Source organism: Microcaecilia unicolor, chromosome 11 (genome assembly GCF_901765095.1).
Source record: "Microcaecilia unicolor chromosome 11, aMicUni1.1, whole genome shotgun sequence".
Lineage (NCBI taxonomy): Eukaryota > Metazoa > Chordata > Amphibia > Gymnophiona > Siphonopidae > Microcaecilia > Microcaecilia unicolor.
Window position 1 is genome coordinate 171,339,879 of NC_044041.1, and position 27,026 is coordinate 171,366,904.

At 42.7% G+C, this 27,026-nt stretch overlaps 1 protein-coding gene across 3 annotated transcripts in view; it reads right to left on the reverse strand.

The window, feature by feature from the left end:
• The window catches only part of LOC115481128 (cytochrome P450 2F3-like), a 53,097-nt gene extending 26,636 nt beyond the window's left edge, over positions 1-26,461 (reverse strand). Inside the window, exons 1-3 of one of the 3 annotated variants that reach the window (XM_030220161.1) lie at positions 26,331-26,461; positions 5,608-5,814; positions 2,467-2,629 (exon numbers count right to left, since the gene is read on the reverse strand). In XM_030220161.1, coding sequence (XP_030076021.1) covers positions 2,467-2,629; positions 5,608-5,784 — 340 coding nt within the window. In that variant the 5' untranslated portion in view covers positions 5,785-5,814; positions 26,331-26,461. Of the gene's footprint in view, positions 1-2,466; positions 2,630-5,607; positions 5,815-7,401; positions 7,476-23,900; positions 24,067-26,330 lie in introns of those variants that run through there. The other 2 variants (XM_030220160.1, XM_030220162.1) reach the window with 2 other exon arrangements.
• Positions 26,462-27,026: the final 565 nt, after the last annotated feature.

Below are 27,026 nucleotides of genomic sequence, written 5' to 3' on the forward strand. Positions count from 1 at the left end.
CTCCGGCAATGAACTCCAGTGTTTAATTACACATTGAGTGAAGAAATATTTTCGCTGATACATTTTAAATTTACTACTTTGTAGCTTCATTGTGTGCCCCCCTAGTCCTAGCACAAATGTCTTAGTGCATAAAAGTAAAGCAATTGCTTACTGAGGAAGAGCATGGGTTGGGCATAGGCAGGAACAACATTTACAGACGTAATTTACAGAACACCTAAGTTCTATGCTAAAATGCTGCAATTAGGCATTAACATGTAAGTCAGTCATAGACATGTCATAAGTGGACACACCTAAATGTAGGCAGGCACTTTGATGTCGACTTAGGCTAGTATTCTATAACAGAAGTAAGTGCCTACTTGCCTTTATAGAACAGGTTCACTACTACTTACATTTGGTGCCTATCTTTTTCAATAAGACCCAGGAGGTATAGCCCTGCTAAATCTGAAGTATTACTGGGCTAGGAGGCTATTGTGTTTGCAAGAGTGGGTAGGCTTTGCATGCTCTTGGCTTCCCTTTGACAGAGTGCAGGCCTCCACTACTGCTCTGCATACATTGCTGTATCTGCCAACCGCAGCTCTTGAGGAAGATTTGTAGAAGCAGTCCTTTATTGTTGCACACCTTGCAAGAGTGGAGGGTGGTTTGCATTTTTCTGGACTGCCCTCCAATAGCATTCTTGCTGGAGAAAAGGAAGAGGTTGCCCAAGGGTTTGAAGTTTTTGTGGTAGTTTATTTTATGAGTGCTGTCTGGAACCCATTTGTTCTTCCCAACTCCTTTCATTGTGCTCATCTTAAACTGAGACAGGTTATTGATGTTTATATGGTGAGACGCATCACCCGTCGGATGCGAAAGCTGTGGACCTCTAAGGGTGAGAGAACGCGATTTCTTCTATAGCTCAGGGGTACTAGTTAATCACTTGTCTTTAGCTTGCTAAGGACTGGCTATTCTCAGGCACATGGTCTATTGCCTGCTTTTGTAATCTCTTCTCAGGAAAGTATTGTAATTGTGTAACTGAATATATCTATATATCTATTTTGTGTAACCCTCAGTGTATTTTTGTAACTTGACATATTTGCTAATTATTATTATTATTATTATCTATAATAAATAATATATTTCCACATTGGCATTCTTCCTTCTTGGGGACAGCACTACCTGGACCTTCGGGCCACCTTAGGTGCAGTCATACTTCTTGCAGATGAGTCCAGAGTAATTACTTATCAGAGTGATTTTCTGTTATTGTATTTGCGTCTACAAATTCTAGCATTGAACTTACTGTACATTAGAATCAACCCTACTAGCTCGCCATTGAGCTGGTGAGGATGTGGAATGGTTGGCACTTTTTTTTTTATATGTGATAAGAGTGTCACCATTAATCAATCTTTTGGGGGTAGGTGGAGGCAGAGATTATATGACTGGTCAAGTTCCCAATTCAGTTATCTCTCTTAATTTGTCTCCTGGAAATCTGGGTGGGTCTGGCCCCACCGTAGCATCATAGTCTGATTGAACAGTGGTTGTGTACTGCACAGTTTACAGTTCCTAGTACGTGGAAAGGCATGCCCTTGTTAGCATCCTGGAAAACGCAAGCATGTGAAATAGCAACCATCGAGAGACTGACCTCCTGGCGCTGTGGAGAGGGCTTCAAGTACGAAAATATATGAGGTCCATTCATACATTTCTACAATATTCTGCACTGAAAGCTTATTTATTCTGAGGTGTATATATGGTGGTATATTTGGACCTATCTAATCTAAGATTATTTGAGGTGTATGGATACCCTGTCATGTGCAAGATTTGAGCTGCTGTCATGCTTCCCTTGAGCACTTGGTTAAATAAATAGTTTTAAAAAAAAAACATCTAGTGAGCAAGATTCCTACTGAAAATTAATCTAAGACAACTGGTTAAAACAGATACAGGCTTGGGAAAGTCACAGCTTTTTTCTGGATACAAGTAAGGAATGGATCTACTCCTTGGGATCTTACCAGGTACTTGTGACCTGGATTAGCCACTGTCAGAGATGGGGTGCTGCACTCGATGGACCTTTAGTCTCACCCAGTATGGTACACCTTATATTCTGAAGAAAAGGAAGCAGAGGAGGACCAACAAAAAAGTAGAAAAAGGAAAGCTTGGAGTCAAAGAATAGCAAATGCAAAGTTTATTACAATAAAAAAATATAAGCCAACAACAGGTCTACACAAAACAAATCCCCCAAAACAGTAGAAGTTCAGAAGCAGGACTCGACACGGTGCTGTGTTTCGGTGCAACCCCTGCATAGTAGTCAGAGCAATCTGAGCGATTCTATACACAAGTGTCTGTTTTGGGGATTAATCAATCTTCAAATGGGAATTATCGGTATAAGTGCTTTCTCTGCTAAATACTTCAAAGAAGTGTAGTGCATAACCTTATATTCTTACATTCTTACCTTAACCAGCTTGGTGGCTTGTTAGTTAATTGGTCTCATGGCCTTACCATTTCCTTTGGTGTAACAGTGTATGACTGGTAAAGGTCCCCTGCCTCCAAATTGCTCTGCTTGGTTGATCAGAGCCTCCTTTATGGTCTGGTAGCCGCACAAAATCACATGTGGCTTTGAGCCATAATAAAGTGTGAACACTGGGCCGTATTTCTTACTTATCTGTGGAAAGACAAATAAACAGGCTAAGAAGGATCAATAGAACTTATTTAATTTAATTAATGAAACAGCATAAGGCTGCTTATATTAATGCAGGTGTTATTTAATGCCTATGCAAAGTGCATAATTTGCATACACTTTTGGATTACTGCTGGAATTCCTCAGGGTAATGCTAATGGACATGCAAATTATACGATCAGTATCAGAGGCACTTATCCAGTTAGAAGGTGCTTTTAATTGGATAAGTTCCGGCTAGTGGAATATTCCACTGCTTTAACTACACAGTGCTACCGAATATTTCCTCATGGCACTATCTGGATAATGCTGGGGCTATTCAGGGGCAGGAGTTTAGTGGATAGGGTGATATTCAGGGGTTCCTATTCAAAACAGAAAAACATCCAAAAATTACACAAAAGGTAGATAAATGTTTTTTTTTAAAATTGCAGATAAATGTTCAAAGTGTATAGTCAAGCAAAAGGTTAAAAATGGTCAAAAGTGCTAGTATGTTTAGATCAGAACGTTCTCAGAGGCGGCATATCATGGACGGTCTTATGTGATAAACCTCTCCAACCCATAATGGATAGAAAACCGATTTCCTATTTGTGGGAAGAAAAGTGTTTGGAATTAGACCTGCTTTAAAAGCATTTAGGGTAAGAGCAAGCTTGTCTTTAGACCCATTTGCGATTTTGTGGAATTTTAGTGGAAACCCACTGCCCACAACTGTACACCATTACAATAGTCCTTATGGGTGAAGGGGGCACCTACATGTGAGTACAGTGGGTTTCTGGTGAGTCTTGGAGGGCTCACATTGCCCCCCACAAATGTGACAGGTAGAGGGAGATAGGGACCAGAGTCCCCCACTCCATGGTGCACTGCACTGCACTGACCACTACACTACTCCAGGGACCTGCATGCTGCTCTAATGGACCCGGCTCTATCATCTGAGGCTGTCATAAAGGCTGCTAAATCATTTGTATTCACATTTGTGGGGGGTAGGAGGGGGGTCAGTGACCGCTGGGAGGATATTGGGGGGGTCAACCCTGATTCCCTGCAGTGGTCATCTGGTCATTTAGGGCACCCTTTTGTGCCTTATTTGTTATTAAAATAGGTCTAGCTCAAAACGTCTTAGTTTTAGTCCTGGACACTTTTGTTTTGTTCCATTATGGCTGAAAAACATCCAAGTGTTAGGAGAGGCAGGAGACTAGTGCAAAATACTTTAAGGAAATAAAAGTAAGTAAGAAAGTCATAGATAAATATCTAATTTCTACCAAGACCAGTGGTAAAACAATCAAATATTACCCATCTAATATTACTTAGTATCACTGGCGTTCCTAGGCTGGCTGACACCCGGGGCGGATCGCCGATGTGCCCCCCCCCTGGGTGCAGCACGGCCCCCCCCCCCCCGGCGAAATTACATCCCCCCGGGTGCATTTTTACCTGCTGGGGGGGGGGGGATGCCGCATGCCTGTCTGCTCCGAGTCCGCTCGTTCCCTGCTGCTCCCTCTGCCCTGGAACAGGAAGTAACCTGTTCCGCGCAGAGGGAGCAGCAGGGAGGGAACGAGCGGACTCGGCCAACAGGCGCACGGCGCCCCCCCAGCGGCGTGCACCCGGGGCGGACCGCCCCTCCCGCCCCTCCCTTGGTACGCCACTGCTTAGTATAGATTATAAGATTACCTATCTAATATTACTTAGTATATTTTTACTCACTATCATTCTAGAAGAGTCTCCTTATTTATCAATTCTATATTGAGAATTGATAGTTGCTTTTATGATTCTGTCAATTCTCAACATAGAATTGTGTATTTTAGGATTATTGTTACTTATGTTGAAATAGCTCGTTTTAAATTTCAACCTAGTATTATTATGTGACGTATTATAAGAATTGATATTTTTCAAAATGTGTACCATTCTACTGATGTTTGTAATGTAAGCCACATTGAGCTCTTGGGCTAATGTGGGATAAAAATGTCATAAATGTATGCTCCCAAGTTTGGTTGCAAATAGGGCACAAATTTATGAGCTTAATTTAAGAGCATAAATTTAGGAGCACTGCTTTTTCTGAATATTGGGTCCAAAATGTTATCCCTGAACAAAAAAAAACATAAAATCACATTAAATGTCAGTTAAGTCATTTATTGGTTCGCTTAGTCTTTTGGATACTTTGGGCTTCTTTTACAAAGCCGCGCTAGTGATTCCGGCATGACACATGCGACGAAGCCCATAGCAACTGAATAGGCTTCGTTGCATTTTCCACATCAAAATCACTAGAGCAGCTTTCTAAAAGGAGCCCTTTGTGTACTGAATTTTTATTTTTGCTGTAAACCACATAAGACAATGCTGCACTGGATTTGTAGACAATGAATTTTTTACATAAATATATCCCCATATTGATCTTTCTGAATTTATATACCCTGACCACATCGACTGAGAAATCTCACTCCGGATTTCAGTCTCAGCCACTGGGCCAGTAATCTCATTCTTTGGGGTGGGCCATTCTTGGCATCTCTTAAACCCAACTTTCATCTGGAGTAAAGCCTACCCTCCACCCCAGATATTCAAAATGATTTAACCGGTTGGTGGTTAAATTGCAGATAGCCGGCCATCCCCAAATATTCAGCGAGAGAGAACTCGTTATCTCCGATGAATATTTGCAGTTAGCACGTGACCGCGAGCCGGCTATCTCGAGGGCAGGTCAAAGTTATTCCCTGATATTTAGCGCTGACTGGACAAGGTTAATGCATAGATAGGATAGCTATGATGCCCAGTCATTGCTGAATATCAGCTTAACTGGGCATGTGCTAGCCACTCAGCAAAAACCCAGATATTCAAGGCTGCTTGCCAGAAACAGCCCGGCATTGAATATCCGGGGACAGCACCGGCAGTGGACGATCACTGAGTTGGCTCACTATCAGGTCCTATATAACTACATACCCAACCATTATGTATTATATCCTGGTAGGAAATTAATAAATCCTACTTACTTTCATCAGAGACCTGGCGACGTTATTAGGGTTCACCAGCAGCAAGTTGCCTACAATTGGAAGGGGGATGGGACCAGGGGGGAGCTGACCCCTTTTCTGCAGCATTTTTCCATATATCATAATCAGGTAAGAGATGCAGGCAGTCAGCAAGAGAATCAACACAATACCAAAATCCATCCTGGGAGGAACTGACGGATGCGTCTAAACCTATAACAGAATCAAATTGAGTGAGTACTGACAAAGAAACAAAACAGAATCAGCACCTTACCCTCGCCTGCTGATTATAGATTCTGGAATATTCTTCAGGTTTGAAATGACTGAAATGATTAAGAAGGTTACAGCTGCTACTTAGTACTTGCATAGTGCTATTAGATCCATACAGCACTGGATATGTATTTTATTTATTTATTTGTTACATTTGTATCCCACATTTTCCCGCATATTTGTAGGCTCAATGTGGCTTACATGGTACTGGAAAGGCATTTGCAGACTCCGGTGAGAACAAATACAAAGTGATACTATGGTAAGATAAAGTTCGTGTGGCTCAGCCACAAATAGGGAGTCGTACTGCGAAAGGGTTGAGTTATGTCCATTACGTACTTTAGTTTTGTTGTGTCGCAGGGATCAGACATTTAGGTTGGGTCAGTAGGGTATGCCTTTTTAAACAGGTTAGTTTTTAGTGATTTCTGGAAGTTTAGGTGATCGTGCTCTGTGGATGAAGTTCTTGAAGTCCCCTCACTCAGCAGTGTTAAGAGAGAGCACAGAAGGAGAGGTAGGTTTATTCCATTACTTTTATGGACTTAGCCGTCCTGACAGGCCCAAAATGCAAAGGATTTATGCTCCTAACTAAGAGTTATGTGCTTTGAAATTTTACTAGGGCTGAATGCATAAGGTTTTACTCCAAATTTCACTAAGAGCTAAATATTCAAAGCAATTTAAATGGTAAGAAGTTCCTGCTTGTTTAAATTGCTTGTCTGGGGTTAACCAGAGAGAATAGCTGAATATACCCTTTAACCACTCACGCGGAAACTAGCCAGTCTGTGGACAGTTCGGGGCAGAGTAGAGGATCAACATTGATCTCCTCTCTCCTCATCTCTCTTCTGTGACAATATTTGAAATTACAATTTCATGTTAATCAGTATGGCTACACCGCATTTCTTCACCAAGGCAGAATAGAAGTAGTCTTTCACCCAACTCCCTTTAAGCTTTTCACTTTTTTTTTTTACATAGAAACATAGAAGGCAGATAAAGACCATATGGCCTATCCTTGCTATCTACTCTCCCTTTCACTCCCTTAGAGATCCTATGTACTTATCCCAAAATTTCTTGAATTCAGAAACTGTCTTCGTCTCCACTACCTCCATCAGGAGGCCATTCCATGAATTCACCATGAATGCCCTCCCGCGGGAGTTGGTGGAGATGAAAACACTAATGGAATTCAAACATCCGTGGGATAAACACAGTGCTTTTCTTGTGCCGGTATGGCGTACCGGCACCTTTTTCGTGAGGTCCGGCTCACCTGCCCGCTCCATTCCATTCGTGCACCCTGCTTTAACATTTTTAATTTACCCTAAGTCGCTGCGAACTGGCAGTAAAGGCAGCAGCAGGCAGGCAGGCTCGCCTCCTCGTCACTTCCCTCTCAGCACGTCCTGCCTTCCTCTGATGTAATTTCCTTTCCGCGAGGGCGGGACGCGCTGAGAGGGAAGGGAACCCTTCAAACACCAGCCCAATGGGACCAAAAAAATACATTTTAAAAACAAACCAAACAAAATCTTGGGCTACCAAACCCCTTACCTTGTCCCCATTAGGATCCTCACTCGAGCTCCACCACCAATCTGGGTCCTGGAGGACCTTCAGCAGTAGAAGTAGAACACCTCAAAATACCGCAGTTACCACGAAACTCTGCTGGGGTGCCTAAAAAATGTAGGCCCTGGTTTAACTTTGGGCTAATACCAGCCCAGAATAGCTACCAAGTGTCAGCTATTGTTGTCTAGGGTGGTCCCGGGGTCCACTTCACAGAGGCAGTGGGTTCCCAAAGGGTATGCAATCCACACAAATTTGGATATATAAAGTATATTATTCACAGCATTTAGTACAGGTAACTGGTTGTGAAGATGAGGCTTCTGCTCCCACTCTCCAGCAGGCCTCACTGGCCTGTGGCCTCTGAACAGGACTCCAAACAGTCTCTTCCCAGCATCCTGAGCAATCCAACCTCAAGCTCCTGGGCCCCTTTCTCACTCAGGGTGAGCTGGTTCTCAGTATGCAAATTGTATGCAGATTAGCATGTTATCCTTTCGCGCTCAGGGTGACCTGGTTCTCCAGAGGCAAAATTAAACAGGTCTTACCAACAGCATATTCAGGCAATTCTTTATTCCAGCCCCTGGGCACGATTCTTCTAGCTTAAATACTTTATACATTCACATATCTCTACACTGAGCCTCCCCACACAGATTCCTGGGCTCAGCATTAACCTCAATACTTTGCAGCCTGCTTCTCAGTACTGGGACACACAGCCCTACTTCTTCTTTGGACACCCAGTCCTTCCTTCTTTGATCACACAGTCCAACACTAATGCTTTAGGGACTTCTTACCCCAGGATTTTCAGCCTGCTTCTCTCCTTTGGACACACAGTCCACCACAAGTCCATAGGGATAGCCAGTATCTTCCAGGGGAATCTCTCTTCTTCTGCTGCCAGCTCACTTCTCTTTTTTCCACCTCTCAGGTGGGGTATAAAGTGGTTAATAGCTAAACAGGACCCAGCCCATAACCGCCTGCACCTGTGGACCTCCCAGGGCTCTCCCTGGTCCTAGCGACCTCCACCTATTCTCCTAGCGCCCTCTAGTGGCCTACCCCGGACATCCTGGACATTTTTAGGGGAACAGCGCCATCTAGTGGCCTGCCCCGGCTAGGACAGCCTCTTATTTATCACATGGTATAGGCCTGTATCTGTGTGTGTTTAAGGAAGAGAGAGAAAGAAGTAGTGCATGCAGAGCCCGGTGTGCTCTGCTTGCAGGGAGAGAGGGCAGAGATGCCCCCCCCCCCCGGACAGAGAGCAATGCCCTGGACAGAGAAAAAGGGGGGGCAGTAGACTCCAAGCTGAGCTCTGTGCTCTGCTGCACAGAGAAAGACAGAGAGAGAGAGCCATAGTGCCCTGCCCTCATGAGCTCTACCACGCATGTGTGAAAAGTCACGTGTGCTCAGAGCCTCCCCTCCACAGGCCAAATCAGGCCATTCTCTTAGTTGTGCCTGGCTGGGCAACAGAACAACCCGGCTGTGCAACGTCAGGGGACGTCATGGACAGCGTGACCTCCTCCCAGGAGATCCTAGAGTGCCTCCAGAGCTCCCAAAGGAGAGAGCACTGGCTGCCAATGCCATCATTTGGCCGCAAGGATGACCTGGAAGACCCTCGGAGCCAGGAAAAAAAAAAAACTCCGGACCCCAGGTTACAAAATATTAATAATATTAACCCATTGGGTTACACTAAGAACCAAACCTTGCAGCACATCACTGGTAACACCCTTTTCCTCAGAATGAACTCTATTTACCACTACCCTTGCACTCTACCAATTCCTAATCCATTCACTTTAGAACCCATACCGAAGCCACTCAGTTTGTTATTAGTCGTTCATACGGAACTGTGTCAAATTGCATGTCTCCAATTGCTAAATCTAAATACACCATATCTAGCACGTTCCCTTGATTCAAATCTCTCTGGTCACCCTGTCAAGGAAATTAATCAGATTTGATTGACAGGACTTGTCTCTAGTGAAACCATGTTGTCTGGGGTCCTGTAATCCATTGGATTCCAAAACCTTTACTATTCTCTGTTTTAAAAGTATTTCCATTAATTTGCTTACCAGACTGTAGTTCCCAATCTCTTCCTTACTTCCGTATTTGTGGAGAGAGGGACCCACCCCTCCAGAGCTCGGGCCAAAAAGTTTAGGGGGTCTTGTCAGATGTGCTCAGAATTCAGAAGGCTAGTATTGCCAACTGCCTGGATTTTTTCAGGATTCTAAAAATTTGTACATTATCACGTGTACTATGGATATTTTTCAGAGTTTAACCCACAACAACTCTCAATTCTTCCCCCACCCCTTCCAGTGCACAGGCTGTGGTAGGATCCAGTCAATGGGAAGGCTTCTAGTCACAAGAAGGAGGGGTTGAACAGCAGGTCTTATTTGGAGATAACCAGTGGAATCCAAGGAGGTTTAATAGACAGGAGTGGAAGTGAGCTGAGCCTATCTAGTCCATTGTAAGCAAGGAAGCCAATTAATTAGGTTAATCTGTTTCCACTCCCCTCCCCCACCCAGCTGTCTCTAGTACACTCAAAACAAAGCAAGCAAACCTATATTCTGCTGCATCCACATCGTTGTTCTTTATTGTTGGTCCATCTGTAACAAGTCTAAAACTGTTTCAATTGGATAGGCAGTGACTTAAAAGGTGGAGGACAAAAGATTTAAATTTTTTTTTTAATTTATTTATCATTTTACTTAATTACATTCACATTTATCACATAAATGTAAGGAAATTCAGAAATTAATATAAAAAGCAAAACATTTTCTCTCAACAATATATATTTACATAATTGTCCACAATTGGAAGATCCAAGATCAGGAAAACAATCTTAAAGAAAGTAAGAAAAACTCGAAATGGTTAATCTTACACTTCACATTTTCTGAGGGAGGAAGGTTAATCGGTTATTGCAGCCGGTACAGTGGTAAGGAAGTTGCTGCAGAGGATTCTTCATCTGTTTCCACAAACTCTTATAATTTCTTAGGTTCAAACAAATAAGTAATAAGGAAATAAAACACTTACAAGGAAATCGCGCTAGGAAGGTCCCACCTAGGGCAATGATTCCTGGCTTAAAAGCCAAGACCTCACACCTCCCAGTCTGTGATTCCCTTGATGTGTCAGGAAATATATGCATCTTTGAACCCAAAAAACTATCAACCATGTATCGGAAATACAATTTCAAAACATTGTTCCTATCTAAATCAAAGACGAAAGTCACTAATAATAACTCTATCTATAACTTCTGAATTTTCCAAAATGTCAGTTAAACAAACTTACATCTCTTTTCTCTGATAAAGAAGATTTTAAAGGAAATATAATTTTAGTCACCAAAAGGTGGCTATCAGAAGGTATTAGCAAAGTATCAGAGAAATATTTCTTCAAGAATTCAGTAGCTGATATATAGGATATTATAGGTAAATTTATCATTCTCAAGTTATTTTCCCTTAATTGGTTCTCCGGAAATTCCAATTTTTACAAGAAAGATAACTATTCTTCATTACCAAATTATCTGATTTTCATAGAGAAGCCATTTCCATAATCAAAGTCTCTATTTTTATATCTTGGACTTGCACTTTGTTAGATAAGTATTAATATAAATTCTTTAACTGACGTGGAGGGGCATAATTGAACAAAAACGTCTATCTCCATGGGCGTTTATCTCCGAGAACGGGTCCGTGAAGGGGCGGACTGAACCGTATTGTCGAAAAAAATAGACGTCCATGTTTTATTCAACAATGTGTGAGCTGGGCGTTCTTGTTTTTCAGCGATAATGGAAAATGAAAGCGCCTAGCTCAAAAACGAATAAATCCAAGGCATTTGTTCGTGGGAGGGGCCAGGATTCGTAGTGCACTGGTCCCCCTCACATGCCAGGACACCAACCGGGGCACCCTAGGGGGCACTTTTACAAAAACAAAAAAAAGGTAAAAGAGCTCCCAGGTGCATAGCACCCTTCCCTTGTGTATTGAGCCCCCCAAATCCCCCTCAAAACCCACTGCCCACAAGTCTACACCATTACTATAGCCCTAAGGGGTGAAGGGGGCACCTACATATGGGTACAGTGGATTTGGGGGGTTTAGACGACTAAGCATTAAGCAGCACAATTGTAACAGGTAGGGGGGATGGGCCTGGGTCCACCTGCCTGAAGTCCACTGCACCCCCTAACAACTGCTTCAGGGACCTGCATACTGCTGCCAGGGAGGTGGGTATGACATTTGAGGGTGAAAAAAAAAATTGTGAAACATCATTTTTTGTGGTGGGAGGGGGTTAGTGACCACTGGGGGAGTCAGGGGAGGTCATCCCCGATTCCTTTCTGTGGTCAACTGGTCATTTAGGGCACTTTTTGGGGCCTTATTCGTGAAAAAACAGGGTCCAGGAAAAGTGTCCTAAATTCTAGCTAAAATCGCATACTTTTTTTCCATTATCGGTGAAATGTGCCCATCTCTGTTCGGCCGATAACCACGCCCCAGTTCCGCCTTCGCCACACCTCTGACACGCCCCCATCAACTTTGTCCGCATCCGCGACGGAGTGCAGTTGAAAACGTCCAAAATCGGCTTTCGCTTATACCGATTTATTCGTTTTTGGGAGATAAACGTCTATCTCCCGATTTGGGTCGCAATATAGGCGTTTTTCTCTTTCGATTATAAGCTGGATAGTGAAAAATTTTAAACATATGAAGAACAGTTATTCACATTCTGCTGCAGTTCCTAAAGTATGTCCATTATGACATTATTGGCTTCACCAAGTCCAATTTCTCCACAGAAACCGCTCCAGATATCTTCGGGGGGGGGGGGGGGGGGGGGGGGAGAGCTCACTCTCCAATCCCCCAGTTGGTTTATTATACGAGTCGATGCTGCGCCAGGACCTCCTCGGGTCACATGAAAATCCTAACCCACTTCGGGCATTTCCATTATTGACCTCCATAGCGAAGCACTACTATTTCCGGGTCTTCGAGGGGTCATGCCAACAGGGGGACTCAAAGTCACTCCCTCCACTGAGATTCGGCAATAAAGCCTTGCTGTTCCCCAAAGCAAGAACCGATATCCCCGACGTTATGACCCCGAATCTCCAAAATAAACTGAGAAGTGGTGGGAACCCCAGCTGTGTTCGAGGAGGACAGCACCACGGCTTTGCCTTTTCTCTTCCCCATTCTCTGGGGAGCGTGCCCTCTTCTTCAGGCATTCTGGTGTAAAACGGGAACTCAACTAGCATACGTTCTCCCTCAACGCCATCTTGGATCCTCCAGGTTGGGACACTCTTTGTCTGGTTTCTCCTCAGAGGCCTGTCTGATATGGGTAACCCTACAGCATAGCCCTCTGAGTCATTGAAACACGGAAGCCCCTCCACCACTTACAATGTGGTGTCCCTTCGGAGGGGTTAAAATTTTTTTTTTTTTTAACTTATTGGACAGCTTTTTAATTTATTTGAAAGCTTCCCATATGTAGATATAAATATGAAATAACAATTGAACATCTCTAAAACAACTTAAAAATTATTATAGCTGGTAGAAACAGCAATTTAAAACTCTGTATTTTGTGTTCATTTTTGTACACTAAAATCTAAATAAATAAATACACTGTATACAATACAGATGGCAAAATTTCAGTCACGATATCCTGTTTCCTGATATTGAAATTAAATGGAAATAAAATTAAACTCTCCTTTCATTGGGGCACATGGAATCACATCTTCATCTGTTTTGTAGAAGTTTACCTTTTAAATACATAAATGGAATATTCTGTTTTGAAATATTTCAGGGGCAAGTGGTTTTATAAGTCAAAATAAAAATAAATATTTTGTTTCATGCAGATCTCTTTTGTTTAAACATAACTAAATGGGCTATAAGCCCCTAATGCAGTCCATTGGTTTTCTTATATGTTGTTCTTGTGATGACTTACTGTGCCAAAACTGAAAACTCTTATCTCTATCTGGTTGATAATAAAAGGAGCTTATTGTGAACACTATCCACCTTAAAAGGAATCGTGATATTGAATAAATAAGTGTATGTTTGTGTCCCTAGTCATGCATCCAAAGTTTATATAATTCTTTTGAGAAAGCCAGTTAATCGTTTAACTTATTAGTGGAACATAACCACGGAGGCATGGTATGGTCACATTTTCAATATGGTAATATTAGGGCCCAGCTAAGGAACAGTATTTTGTGTTAATCTTTATTGGACCAAACTTGCTTTCTTTGTGCCATCACTATCCAGCGGGTAGGCAGTGTCTTAAAAGGTAGAGGATATGATCCCAATCAAAGCTGGGTTCAATGTGGCTTAGATTTAAAAATACAGTGAGACACAATAATAGAATTCAGTTATATCATGGGAGCAAATAGATGGATATGTCTGAAACATTTAACAGAGTTGAGATTAGTATATATAACCAAATGGGCATTTAAAAGTTTATCCTTTAATGATGCCACATGTTCAGAAATCATAGCCATAAGTATAGGCTGTTATTCAAAGATTATCTCATGCACACACCAGAACAGGCATCCATTACATTGCAAAAGAAAAAAAAACAACTTCAATAGAGTACATCCAAAATTTAACTTTTATTTCCTTATTTCCATCTTCCAAAATTCCAGACAGCAGTGTACAGATCAGCAGGACCCAAAGCAGCCCAAAACAAGTAAAGTCAGAAACAGCATAGTTGTTCAACCACCCTTAGGATTCACCGTTGGGTTTAAAAAGCAAAACCATGTGCATGTAATGTCTGGATAAACAAATTAAAACAAACAAAGTTTAAAGCAAATACCCATAATATGTAATATGTGCTGAACTGGACAATGTTGGCACATTTAGACTGACTCTGGACTTCTGCATGAAGGCAGCTCTGTCCTTATTATTTAATATCTTTCTTTTAAATAGTAGTAATAATATTAAGTGCATTTCTATAATATACTACTACTAAAAATACCACTGCAATCCACAAAACAAAAGGAGCAAGTTCCCACAAACCATATTTCTCTTTTGATCTAGGCACAGAAAAAAAAAGATTTTCAATGCTCCCAGGTTTTAAACTAATTCATGTTAAATGCTGGATAAAGCTGCCATAAATAAGTAGATAGATAGATAGATAGATAGATAGATAGCAACCCTGAAGATAGATCGCAACTCTGAATGATGAGCACCTGAATCTCATAACATGATGTCTGTTTTAGTGGCCCTTTACCAGGAGAAAAAAAAATCTCTGCATGAATATAAAACGTTAAGGTGTCCCTATAAACCAGCCCCTCCAAATGACACACTGATTACGATTTATAATAAATTTCTACTCTATGAAAACATATTACATTATTGCACTTCCTCTGTGTACATCTGTATGCTGCACAATCTGGCATGTTTGAAAATATAAGTGAGATTAAATAAAAATGCTACCAACAAAAAAGAACGACAACATGGATGTAGCAGCTCACAGGTTTGTTTTGAGTGTATTAGAGATGACGGCTATGTGGGGGAGTGGAAACAGAGATTAACTTAATTGGTTTCAACATGTAGACGCCACTTGGTCTCCTATTAAACCTCCTTGGTGGAATCAGTGAGTGTTCGGGGGCTGGGAGGAAATGTTATTGAAAAGGGGTAGGACTGAAGAATGGGGAAAAGTGTGAAGGGTCTGCTGACAGCTGAGGAAAAGAATTGGCAGCAAATGCCAGAGTTTTACATGATAGTGGGCAGAGCTTGTAGGGGGTGGGGCCACTGCTTGGATGAGCACATGAGCTGCAGGACAGTACTAGAAAAGAGAGCTAGCTAGAGAGTGCATGCATACATTTGTGCAGAGATGGATAGTAACAAAGTACTTGTATACTTAAGAACAATTGGCAGTACTTTGACTTGTAAGGAGTTACTTTTTTTTTTTGCAATACTTTTTACTTGTAACGAGTTACATTTAGGGGTATGTTTACTAAGGTGCGTTAGCGTTTTTAATGTGCCTGTAAATTTAAGGTGCGTTAAACGCTAACACGCCTATACATTTCTATGGGCATGTTAGCATTTAATGCATGTAAACCATTTACGCGCATTAAAAACGTTAACGCACCCATAGCGCTTAGTAAACATAGGCGTTAAGCTGTACTTTTCTACTTAGTAACAAAGTACAAATTTGGAAAGTAGTTTAAAAAAAGAAAGGTATTTTCCATCTCTTTGCTTCTCCCCCTCTACAGGATTTCCGAGTGATGTCAGCCGTGGTTTGCAGCTGATTAGACCCAATCTTCCGGGCTCACATTAATTAACTACCATGAGAGACATGCAGGACCCGGCTCTCTGCAGTGCCGCTATTGCTTCCTGCTCCAGGCCTGCCTTCTCTGATGTACAGTTCCGGGACTGGCGCAGGAACTAAGCACTAGCTGCGCTGCAGAGTGCCGGTTTTCGACTGTCTCCCAACACAGTTTATTAGCGTGGGCCCAGTGGAGGTGCACAGAATGGAGTGGATGAGACAATGGATGGCTACAGTGGATGGGAGAGAGAGAGAGAGAGAGAGAGAGAGAGAGAGAGAGAGAGAGAGAGAAATTAGGCAAGACTGGATGGGTGGGGAAGGAGGGAGGGAGAGAGAGAGAGTAACAGAGAAAGAGATGGAGTGATACTAGTTAAAAGGGGGAGGGAGAGAGAGGCTATGGGCTGGAGGAAGAGAGAAATTGGGCAAGACTGGATAGGTGGGGAGGGAGTGAGAAAGGATATACGACTGAATGGGAGGGGAAGGAGAGAGACAGTGACAGAGAGATGGGGCAATATTGGATGGGGGGGAGGTGGGGGAGACAGAGACTATGGGCTGGGGAGAGAGAGAGAGCAATTGGGCAAGACTGGATAGGTGGGGACATAAGAGCCAACTTTTCAAAATGATTGAGGATGCTAAACCCAATAGAAATTACCCCTGTCAGGACACACAGGGTTTGCTCAATATTGGGGGTGCTCAAGCACCCACAGCGCTGGAACAGATCAGTGTTGGAGTTGGTTATAGTGTAAGTGGTGAAGAAGAGAAAAAAATTACACATGGACAGGAGATCCTTGGAAAGAGAGTTAAAACAGGAAAACAGTAACCAGAGACTGGGACCAACAAAATTAGAAAAATTAAATGGTCAGACAGTAAAGGATAAAGTAAAGCGGTAACCGTGTTAGTCCACTTTAAAAGTAAATAAATATTTTTTAAAAAAAGGTAATTCCTTTATACCGACTGGGCAAACGCCTTTGACGGTACTATGTAAGCCACATTTAGCCTGCAAATAGGTGGAAAAATGTGGGGTACAAATGTGGGGTACAAGTGGAGGAGTGGCCTAGTGGTTAGGGTGGTGGACTTTGGTCCTGAGGAACTGAGTTCAATTCCCACTTCAGGCACAGGCAGCTCCTTGTGACTCTGGGCAAGTCACTTAACCCTCCATTGCCCCATTGAGCCTGCCATGAGTGGGAAAGCATGGGGTACAAATGTAACAAAAAAAAATATTAGACTGTATACATTTTTTTAAAACTATCTTTCAGAGATCAAAACCTACTTCTTCAGGTTGGGACAGTATACTGCTTTAATAGCATGCTTGTCCTGACCTAAGGAAGGCGTTTATCTCTAAAATCTACTCAAAAAATGTAATGTTAGTCCAATAAAAATGTATCAGTTATTTTCTGTTTTTGTTTTGTTAATTTTTAATGTAGCAATTGTAATACGTAAGTTTTTGAAAAATCCATCTGCTATCTTTATATTTTGCATGGTACAAAGAGACATGTCACTGTTTTTGGTTTTGCACTGTATGCAGAGTATAGCTTCTTGGGGGTTCAGTTTAATTTGTGTCTACATATTTCTATTTTTATTTTATGGTTACTTATCCTATACTCTATGAAGGGCTACCTCTGTACATGAGTGAAAAAGACTTGGGTATTCTGTTAGTATCAATGTTCTTCTGCCCATTACAATACTTAGTGGGTTTCCTTTTTTCCAAGAAGGACCTTGTGTGACACCCTGGAAATTTGCTTGTAAACATACTAGGGGCCCTGTTTACTAAGATGCACTAGCATTTTTAGCGTGCACTAACACTAGAGACACCCATAGGAATATATAGGTGTCTATCATTATTGCACTTAGTAAACAGGGACCTAGATTCAGGGGTATGTTTACTAAGGTGTGTTAGCATTTTTAACACGCCTGTAAATTTAAGACGTGTTAAACGCTAACACGCCTATACATTTCTTTGGGCGTGTTAGCGTTTAATGTGCGTAAAAATTTACGCATGTTAAAAATGCTAGCACGCCCATAGTGCTACTTAGTAAACCTAGGGGTATGTTTACTAAGTTGCGGTGGTGTTTTTAACACGCCTGTAAATTTAAGGCGCGTTAAATGCTAATGTGCCTATACATTTCTTTGGGCGCATTAGCGTTATTAGTCTTAAGAATGGTAAATTTAATACCACAGTGTTCCATAAGCCTACTGATGTGAACACTATTCTGCACTATTGGAGTTTCCATCCGAGATCCACCAAAGAAGGGATCCCCATGGGGCAGTTTCTAAGATTGAGAAAACTATGTGGGTCATGAGAGAATTTTGATGTTTGTGCCAGGGATCACTTTAGAAGATTTCAACTGAGAGGTTATCCTAATAAGGTTATCAGGAGAGCGTACAAGAAAGCGCGGAATGCTAATCGTCAATGGCTAGTTCAACCGTTGCCGAAGACCGAGAAACAAGATGACCGGCTAATTTGCATCTTACCCTTCTTCTGTGAAAACACAGCCATCAGAAACATTATTAGGAAACTCTGTCAACTACTCTCTTTACATGGTTTCTCTCAACTTCCAAGGTTTGCCTATACGAAGGCACACTGTTTACAAGTATAATTCTCTCACAGATATTTTTGTTAATGGAGGAAAAGACTTCAGATGCTCTGCCTTTACACTATTCACTTTGTTCAAATATGTTTCGTGGAATGTCAGATTGCTTCATATCCAAATGCAGACTAAGTTTCTGCTGTTATTGAATATGCTGCAAGCTCCTCACAAGTCAGAAAAACCTCTGATTCTATTATAAACTTTGTCTCCAAAAAGCTGTTTTTTAAACTCAGATTATATGAATAGAAAGGGCACTTATCTGGGCTATAGCTGGGCTGCGTAAGACAGGAAGTTGAATTAGAGGAGGCGGGACGCGTCTGAGGGAGACGCTCCGACGCAGGCAGATTAAGGCTGGCTATGTGCATCGCTGATTTGCTGGCGTCGGAGGGAGAACGCCTCAGGCTGAGACGAAGTGACCACGCAGATGGATGGGTGAGAGTGGGGTGGGGAGTGCAAGACTCGCGCGGGAGGGGGGAGGGAGGAGGCAGAGACCGCCGGTCACTGCAGCATTTTGGCGCTTAGGCGCCATCTCTTTTAAAGAGCAGTCCACGATTGGACTGGGGAGGCTTAGCCTCCCCAAGCCTCCTATACGGGGCGCCTATGTCTGAAAGGTTTGCCATCACTGACCTAGTTCATCTGCTGAAACCTGCTCGCAACAGGAAGTTACCGCAGTACAGCCAGGATCACACATTCCCTCCTCCCCCCCCCCTTGTTGCCAGCTCTGCCAGCCTGCTCCTTGTCACAAGTCTCTCTCACCAACATCTCAGTGCAGACACCTCACACCAGACAGGAGGATCATCCCTCGGAATCCTAACAGTTTAGCAAGGAGTTAAACTGCAATCTCACTCATCCTAGCACCATACCGCTTAACACATCCCTTCTACAGAAAAATCATGATTTATTCCCCCTTTTTGTTTTCCCTCTCTCATAACGAATTGCTACAAACAAGTAGTTAAAGGAGCATTATAAAAGCAATGAAAAGTGATTTCTTAGCTGGACCAGTATTTTAAGAACTTACCAAACAATGAAAAGTGATTTCTTAGCTGGACCAGTATTTTTAAGAACTTACCAAACAAGTGTGGAACAGGAGCAGCAGTCAGTGTCCAAGCACAGCTGGGCTAAGGCTTCAACAGGATCCCAGTCTTCACAGAGAGGAAGGAAGCGGCCGCTGACCCGACTTCATTTGTCTGAAGAGAGCAGGAGCTGCCTGGGTTACTTGCTCTCAGCACTCAGGTTGACATTTAATCACAGCTAGTCCAGCCTCAGCCACAGTTTTTTCACATGGCTGAGCTACAACTAGAAGTGCAGCTGTGATTGGTTGTAGGGAGCCTGTCTGGCGCCTAAGAGAGAGCTCATAATTGGATGATTCTGACGAAGAGGACTGCTGGTTACCAGCCACATACCAATTTGAAGCATCCTTTTAGGTAATGTGAAGGCTGCGGGGTGGGGTGGGGCAGGGGGTTCCGACTTGGAGGGGGGTTCTGAAGCTGCAATAAGACCACCAATGCCCCTGGGAGCACGAGGCCCTTTGCGGTCACCCCTGTCACCCATGCCTAAGACTGGCCCTGCCTGGAATGTATCCCATCCGGCCCATAGCTATGTCCATCTTCAGATACTCAAGCTGTTTATAAACTCTTTCTTCTGTAAATGGCGCAGTATTCACTCCATTTCCAAATTTTCCCTCAGCAGCCAACTGCGGTTCTTCTCCAGGATTTTCCTCCGTGAACTCCGAAGAGAAATAATTGTTTAGCACATTTGCTTTTTCTTCATCACTCTCCACATAGACATTCTCATTATCTTTCAATCTCGCAATTCCATTCCTATCTTTTCTTCTTTCTCCAATATATCTGAAAAAGGTCTTGTTACCTCTCTTTACATCTTTAGCCATTTTATCTTCCGCTTGCACTTTCGCTAGCTGTATTTCCCTCTTCGCTTCTTTGAGTTTAATCCAATAATATTTTCCGTGATCCTCTCATTTTGTTCTTTTGTATTTCTTGAACAAAGCCTCTTTTGCTCTTATTTTTTCAGCTACTTGTTTGGAGAACCATATAGGCTTCCTGCTTCTATATGGGTATATGCTTCTATATAGGTAGATGGAATGCATTAATAAGATGGAGATTATGAACTGGATGGTAAGAAGGAGGCATAAAATCTGAGTGGATAAAATGGAATAAAGCTGAAAAGGAAAGATCAATATCAAAGATGGCTGTAGGGGAGGAATATAGAACATAAAGAATTGGCAAATGGATAGGAAACCCTGGAAAAAGTTAAGACAATGTAAACCAAGTGCCAGAAAGACTGTGTGTTTGAAGATATTTGTGTGTGATTCAGAGAAAGAGTGAGACATCTAGGGCAATGTTTCCCAAGTCAGGTCATGGAGTACTCGTTGCCAGTCAGGTTTTCAGAATATCCACAAAGAATATGTGTGAAAGAGATTTGCATATAATTGATGCAGTGTATGCAAATCAAGTTCATGCATATTCATTGTGGATGTCCTGAAAACCTGACTGGCAAAGGAGTACTCCAGGACTGGACTTTGGAAACACTGATCTAGGGCAATCAGCCTGGGACCTTCACTAAGGAGAGGCAAAAGGGAAGTACACGTTTACAAGGAAGTGTCCCAGAGATGCACAGGAAGTAGTCTATCCTAACTACATTAAAAATAATTGCGTTTGCATAAGAAATAAAGCTCAATGCAAATACTCAAAAGAACTGATTCTCAGGCTCGGGGGGCTGTAGTGTGCAGGGAGAAAGAGAAGAAAAGCACTGGTCCCCCTACATAAGTACATAAGTACATAAGTAGTGCCATACTGGGAAAGACCAAAGGTCCATCTAGCCCAGCATCCTGTCACCGACAGTGGCCAATCCAGGTCAAGGGCACCTGGCACGCTCCCCAAACGTAAAAACATTCCAGACAAGTTATACCTAAAAATGAGGAATTTTTCCAGTCCATTTAATAGCGGTCTATGGACTTGTCCTTTAGGAATCTATCTAACCCCTTTTTAAACTCCGTCAAGCTAACCGCCCGTACCACGTTCTCCGGCAATGAATTCCAGAGTCTAATTACACGTTGGGTGAAGAAAAATTTTCTCCGATTCGTTTTAAATTTACCACACTGTAGCTTCAACTCATGCCCTCTAGTCCTAGTATTTTTGGATAGCGTGAACAGTCGCTTCACATCCACCCGATCCATTCCACTCATTATTTTATACACTTCTATCATATCTCCCCTCAGCTGTCTCTTCTCCAAGCTGAAAAGCCCTAGCCTTCTCAGCCTCTCTTCATAGGAAAGTCGTCCCATCCCCACTATCATTTTCGTCGCCCTTCGCTGTACCTTTTCCAATTCTACTATATCTTTTTTGAGATACGGAGACCAGTACTGAACACAATACTCCAGGTGCGGTCGCACCATGGAGCGATACAACGGCATTATAACATCCGCACACCTGGACTCCATACCCTTCTTAATAACACCCAACATTCTATTCGCTTTCCTAGCCGCAGCAGCACACTGAGCAGAAGGTTTCAGCGTATCATCGACGACGACACCCAGATCCCTTTCTTGATCCGTAACTCCTAACGCGGAACCTTGCAAGACGTAGCTATAATTCGGGTTCCTCTTACCCACATGCATCACTTTGCACTTGTCAACATTGAACTTCATCTGCCACTTGCACGCCCATTCTCCCAGTCTCGCAAGGTCCTCCTGTAATCGTTCACATTCCTCCTGCGACTTGACGACCCTGAATAATTTTGTGTCATCGGCGAATTTAATTACCTCACTAGTTATTCCCATCTCTAGGTCATTTATAAATACATTAAAAAGCAACGGACCCAGCACAGACCCCTGCGGGACCCCACTAACTACCCTCCTCCACTGAGAATACTGGCCACGCAATCCTACTCTCTGCTTCCTATCTTTCAACCAGTTCTTAATCCATAATAATACCCTACCTCCGATTCCATGACTCTGCAATTTCTTCAGGAGTCTTTCGTGCGGCACTTTGTCAAACGCCTTCTGAAAATCCAGATATACAATATCAACCGGCTCCCCATTGTCCACATGTTTGCTTACCCCCTCAAAAAAATGCATTAGATTGGTGAGGCAAGACTTCCCTTCACTAAATCCGTGCTGACTTTGTCTCATCAGTCCATGTTTTTGTATATGCTCTGCAATTTTATTCTTAATAATAGCCTCCACCATCTTGCCCGGCACCGACGTCAGACTCACCGGTCTATAATTTCCCGGATCTCCTCTGGAACCTTTCTTAAAAATCGGAGTAACATTGGCTACCCTCCAGTCTTCCGGTATTACACTCGATTTTAGGGACAGATTGCATATTTCTAACAGTAGCTCCGCAAGTTCATTTTTTAGTTCTATTAATACTCTGGGATGAATACCATCAGGTCCCGGTGATTTACTACTCTTCAGCTTGCTGAACTGACCCATTACATCCTCCAAGGTTACAGAGCCCTCGGGCACTGCCCAGTTGCCTGTATGGTCAGTCTGCTCCTGGAATATTAGCTGGGTAGACTTGGGAGAGCCATTGCTTATCCCTGGAAATGAGCTATGAGACACAGATCTATTTTTGGCTGAATTAGGCCAGGATATCCAGTGAAAGGCCCTATCCAGGTAACGACACTGAATAACTGGTCATCGGTGGTCACTGAAAGCTATCCAGGTACTGCCAATATTCAGTGCCGATGCCTGGATAATTAAACAGGCATAGTTAGGATGGCTTTTTATGCTGTTCTTCTTGCCCAGTTAGTTATCCAGGCACAGGTACTAAATATTCGTTGTGCCAGGAAAACTTCCTGGTCTTCCCTGACTCCAGCCCCAGACTTCCCTGCTCTAACTGGAGAGTGCTGGAGTGGTCAGACAAATTCAGTTGCACTCTATGGTTAACTGCTGCTGAATATTATGTCCTGACCCAGTCGGCACTATTTAACCAGGTAGAAGTCTCTCCTTCCCGGTTAAACAGTGCTGATGATAGTCTGCTCCATAATTATTTGCATATTTAACTAAGCATTTACAAGGATATAGAAGTAAATTGTAGCAGAAGAGCATGAGTATCCTGGAGCATTACAAACATTTTGAGCTTTTCTTGAGTTCACTGGACAACATATGGAAATACCCAAATTCGTTGTGCCCCTCCCCCCCAAAAAAGGCTATACGCTTATCCTTGAGTGGAGGAGTGGCCTAGTGGTTAGGGTGGTGGACTTTGGTCCTGGGGAGCTGAGGAACTGAGTTCGATTCCTGGCACAGGCAGCTCCTTGTGACTCTGGGCAAGTCACTTAACCCTCCATTGCCTGCCACATTGAGCCTGCCATGAGTGGGAAAGCGTGGGGTACAAATGTAACAAAAACAAACAAAAAAAATCCTAAGAGAAAAACTGAGGAAACCAGTAGGGTAGCCTGTTGCTTTCCTCTTGTGATGGCCTTCTAACTCCACTTAAAAGCAAGTTTCCCAGCTTGCTTAAGAACACATACACACTCATACTACAGTGATGCAACATAAGTAAATAAACTGCCAATTTCATCCTGAAGGCGCTAGACCAAAGCCACCTCAAATACTGCCTATATCGAACAAAAATTCCCAACAGTGTAGAGTGCCAAGGCTATAGATCTGAGCATTCTTGCAGAGTAGAAACTTCTAAATCCTCAGGTATCTGAACATGTTTACCAAGTAAATTTTACCTTGCAGTATTGGTGGATCAAAAGCTGGATGGTGTAGAAGTATTCAGAATGGGAGCTTCTGTCTCTTTGTCTGCAAGTTCTATCTTCTCTCCTTCATGTGATCTCCCTTATACAATACCTATCAGATAGATTTCCATTACCTGCCTTCTATGCCTTAAGCTCTTTTATTTGCATTCAGATTTGGGCAGAAACTGTTTTGAAAGAGTTCCAAAGACTAGGACTGCTTATTTTCAGCTTTGGAATCTTGCCCATCAGTTCAAAGCTTGACGCTTGGCAGTTCTGTGGGTGCCCTCTTATATATGCATATTTTCCGAAAAGCTAAGTTTCATTCCAGCACTGTATGAAGATAAGACAAACTAAGGACAAGTCTCTGCTTTTGCAGTTATGAAACAAACAGCATAGCTCTTTTGTGCCAGGCTTTAATTTACATTATCCACTAAGAATGTCAATCCCACTATATCGTAAACAGGTTTGTAAGGGCATGAACCACACCGTTTTTTTAGAAACTTTCAATGATACTAAATATTTTTGTAATGCCGTACAGAGAGTTCAGTATGGGCTGTCTCCACAGCCGAGCTGATCTTAGTGAGTTTGGCCGCAGAGCGGCTCACTAACACTAACATGCTCCATACATCATTTTAACTCTCTTGCATGTTACCTCATTTTTTTATGTGATATTATAACTCAAATCAAAATATTAACGTGAGGTGTATGTCCAAACAAAATAAATCACCCTGTAGGTATAACTTTAGGAACTTAAATTGATAAGATATGACTTCGGTCACAAAGGCTTTAATTTACTGTAGCTTCTAGAAGGAATAATAATTACACTGAAGAAAGTGTGGAAGCCATGGGACTAAGTGGGTGCTGTGAGTTGGAGCACCTATGGAACTTTGCCCCTGCCTTTCAGCATAAGGGGAACCAAGGACAACCTTATGCATAGGTAGCAATGCTTTTTGCACACTGCTCCCTCTATTGCCATCTTCATTGCATACTGAGCCCCTGCCCTAAATTTTGGACCAAACATCATCACAACCTCATTTCCTCAGTCCAATATGCCTTCCATGCAGTAGTTCAGAACTGTCCAAGGTCTCTTCCTTCCCTCAGCGGGAGAAATCAGAGAACAGTGCGGAGCGGAGGAGTGGCCTAGTGGTTAGGGTGGTGGACTTTGGTCCTGGGGAACTGAGGAACTGAGTTCAATTTCCGGCACAGGCAGCTCCTTGTGACTCTGGGCAAGTCACTTAACCCTCCATTGCCTGCCGCATTGAGCCTGCCATGAGTGGGAAAGTGCGGGGTACAAATGTAATAAAAAAATTTCCTGCTACTTTCTCTACTTCTATTTTTTCCCTTCTGAAACAGGAAATACATGGAGCCAACAGGTATCATCAGATCTAGGGGCCTCAAACAGTTCTGATTTTAGGAGAAAGCCAACTGTGCAAGAAGCCATTGTAGGCAAGGTGCACTGCTCTCCCAATTCTTCTTGCCAGCTGGGAAGCTAGAGAAGGGAGTATGCTGATGCCAGTAAGGAAAAATACTGATGCAAGCAGGGATAGGAAGGATGAAGCCCCAGGATGACTCTGTATCTGGCCCTACATATCTTAGAGGCCACCCTTGAGGGGATACTCAACTGCATTACCCACACTTATTGTTTGGAACAGAAATGTGGAGAGGAGGAGGGGTGACCGTAGACACAGGGAGCACAGCACTTGGGGGGGGGGGGGATGTCTTTTACGAAGCAGCAGTAAGCCCAACGTGGGCTTTCTGCTCGCTAGTCCTGAACTACTGCCGGGTTACTACAGCAGCCACTTCGGGCCAGGTTAGAGCGGGAGTCTTTACTGCCATCTCAATGGGTGGTGGTAAGTGCTCAGCCCCCCCACCCCCCAAAAATTGCACCTCGGCAAGTGGTTCACTTATCGCATGGCCATTTTTTAAAAAGCCTTTTAACTGCTGCGGTAAAAAGGGGCCTTAGCGGACGTCAAAAGCAGGCGCTGATGCCAGCGCAGGCCCTCTTTTACCACAGCTTGGTAAAAGGACCCCTTAGAGTTTCCAACTGCTTCCATCTAATAAGGCAGTATTTTCCATTCACACTTGATCAAGTGTGCCACAGAAAAATATCATCTCTGCCTGCTTATGTGTAGGCAATCACATGGGCTCTGCTCTCAGCACTTCAAACAACAAGGAACAGCAGCGGTGGCTCTGAAATGTGCAGGCTCAACATTTCAAAATGATTGTGGGCGCCAAACACAATAAAAATTACCCCTCCCTGGAACAATGAAGGAACTTGCTCAATATTGGAACTGAGAGAGGAAAAAAACTGCTTTGACATTTTAAGGTGCATTTGAAAACTTTTTTCAGATGGCTTTTAGATTATCTTGAGGTAGGTACCTAAATCCTCAGGTATCTGACAAATATTCCACATGCAAATTTTACCTTGTAGTATTGGTGGATCAAAAGCTGGAAGGCGTAGAAGTATTCAGTCTGCAAATTCTATCTTTTCTCCTTCATGTGGTCTTCTTTATACAGTACCTATCAGACAGATTTCTATTACCTACCTTCTATGCTTAAACTCTTTTGTTTGCATTCAGATTTGGGCAAAGGCTGTTTGAAAGAGTTCCAAAGTCGAGCACTGCTTGTTTTTAGCTTTGAACTCTTGCCTATCAGTTCAAAGCTTGACGCTTGGCAGTTCTGTGGGTGCATAGGCCCAACTGTTTGGGGAGGCTAAAGGGGGCGGGGTTAAGGGTGGTGCCAGGGGTGGGGCTTATATCCATAATTGTCTGACAACACACAGAAAAAAAGATAAGTAAAATAGTCACAATTAATACCTTTTATTAAATTTAGATATTAGATAGGTATCATATGTCAAAGAATAAAGTGGTTGTTCAAAGCACATATTAACCAATGTATACTATTCAAAAATGTTATCAATTATTAAATACTGCTATTTCCATCCATTGAAAATCTCAAAATGAAATGGTCACATTAGTGAAGTAACATTATGCATGAAAAGGCAGCACTGTCAATATTACACTGGGCAGACCCTAATACACCAATATACCACCCATACGGTAAACACAGACCATCAACAATATTTTTTATTTATTTTATTTATTACATTTGTATCCCACA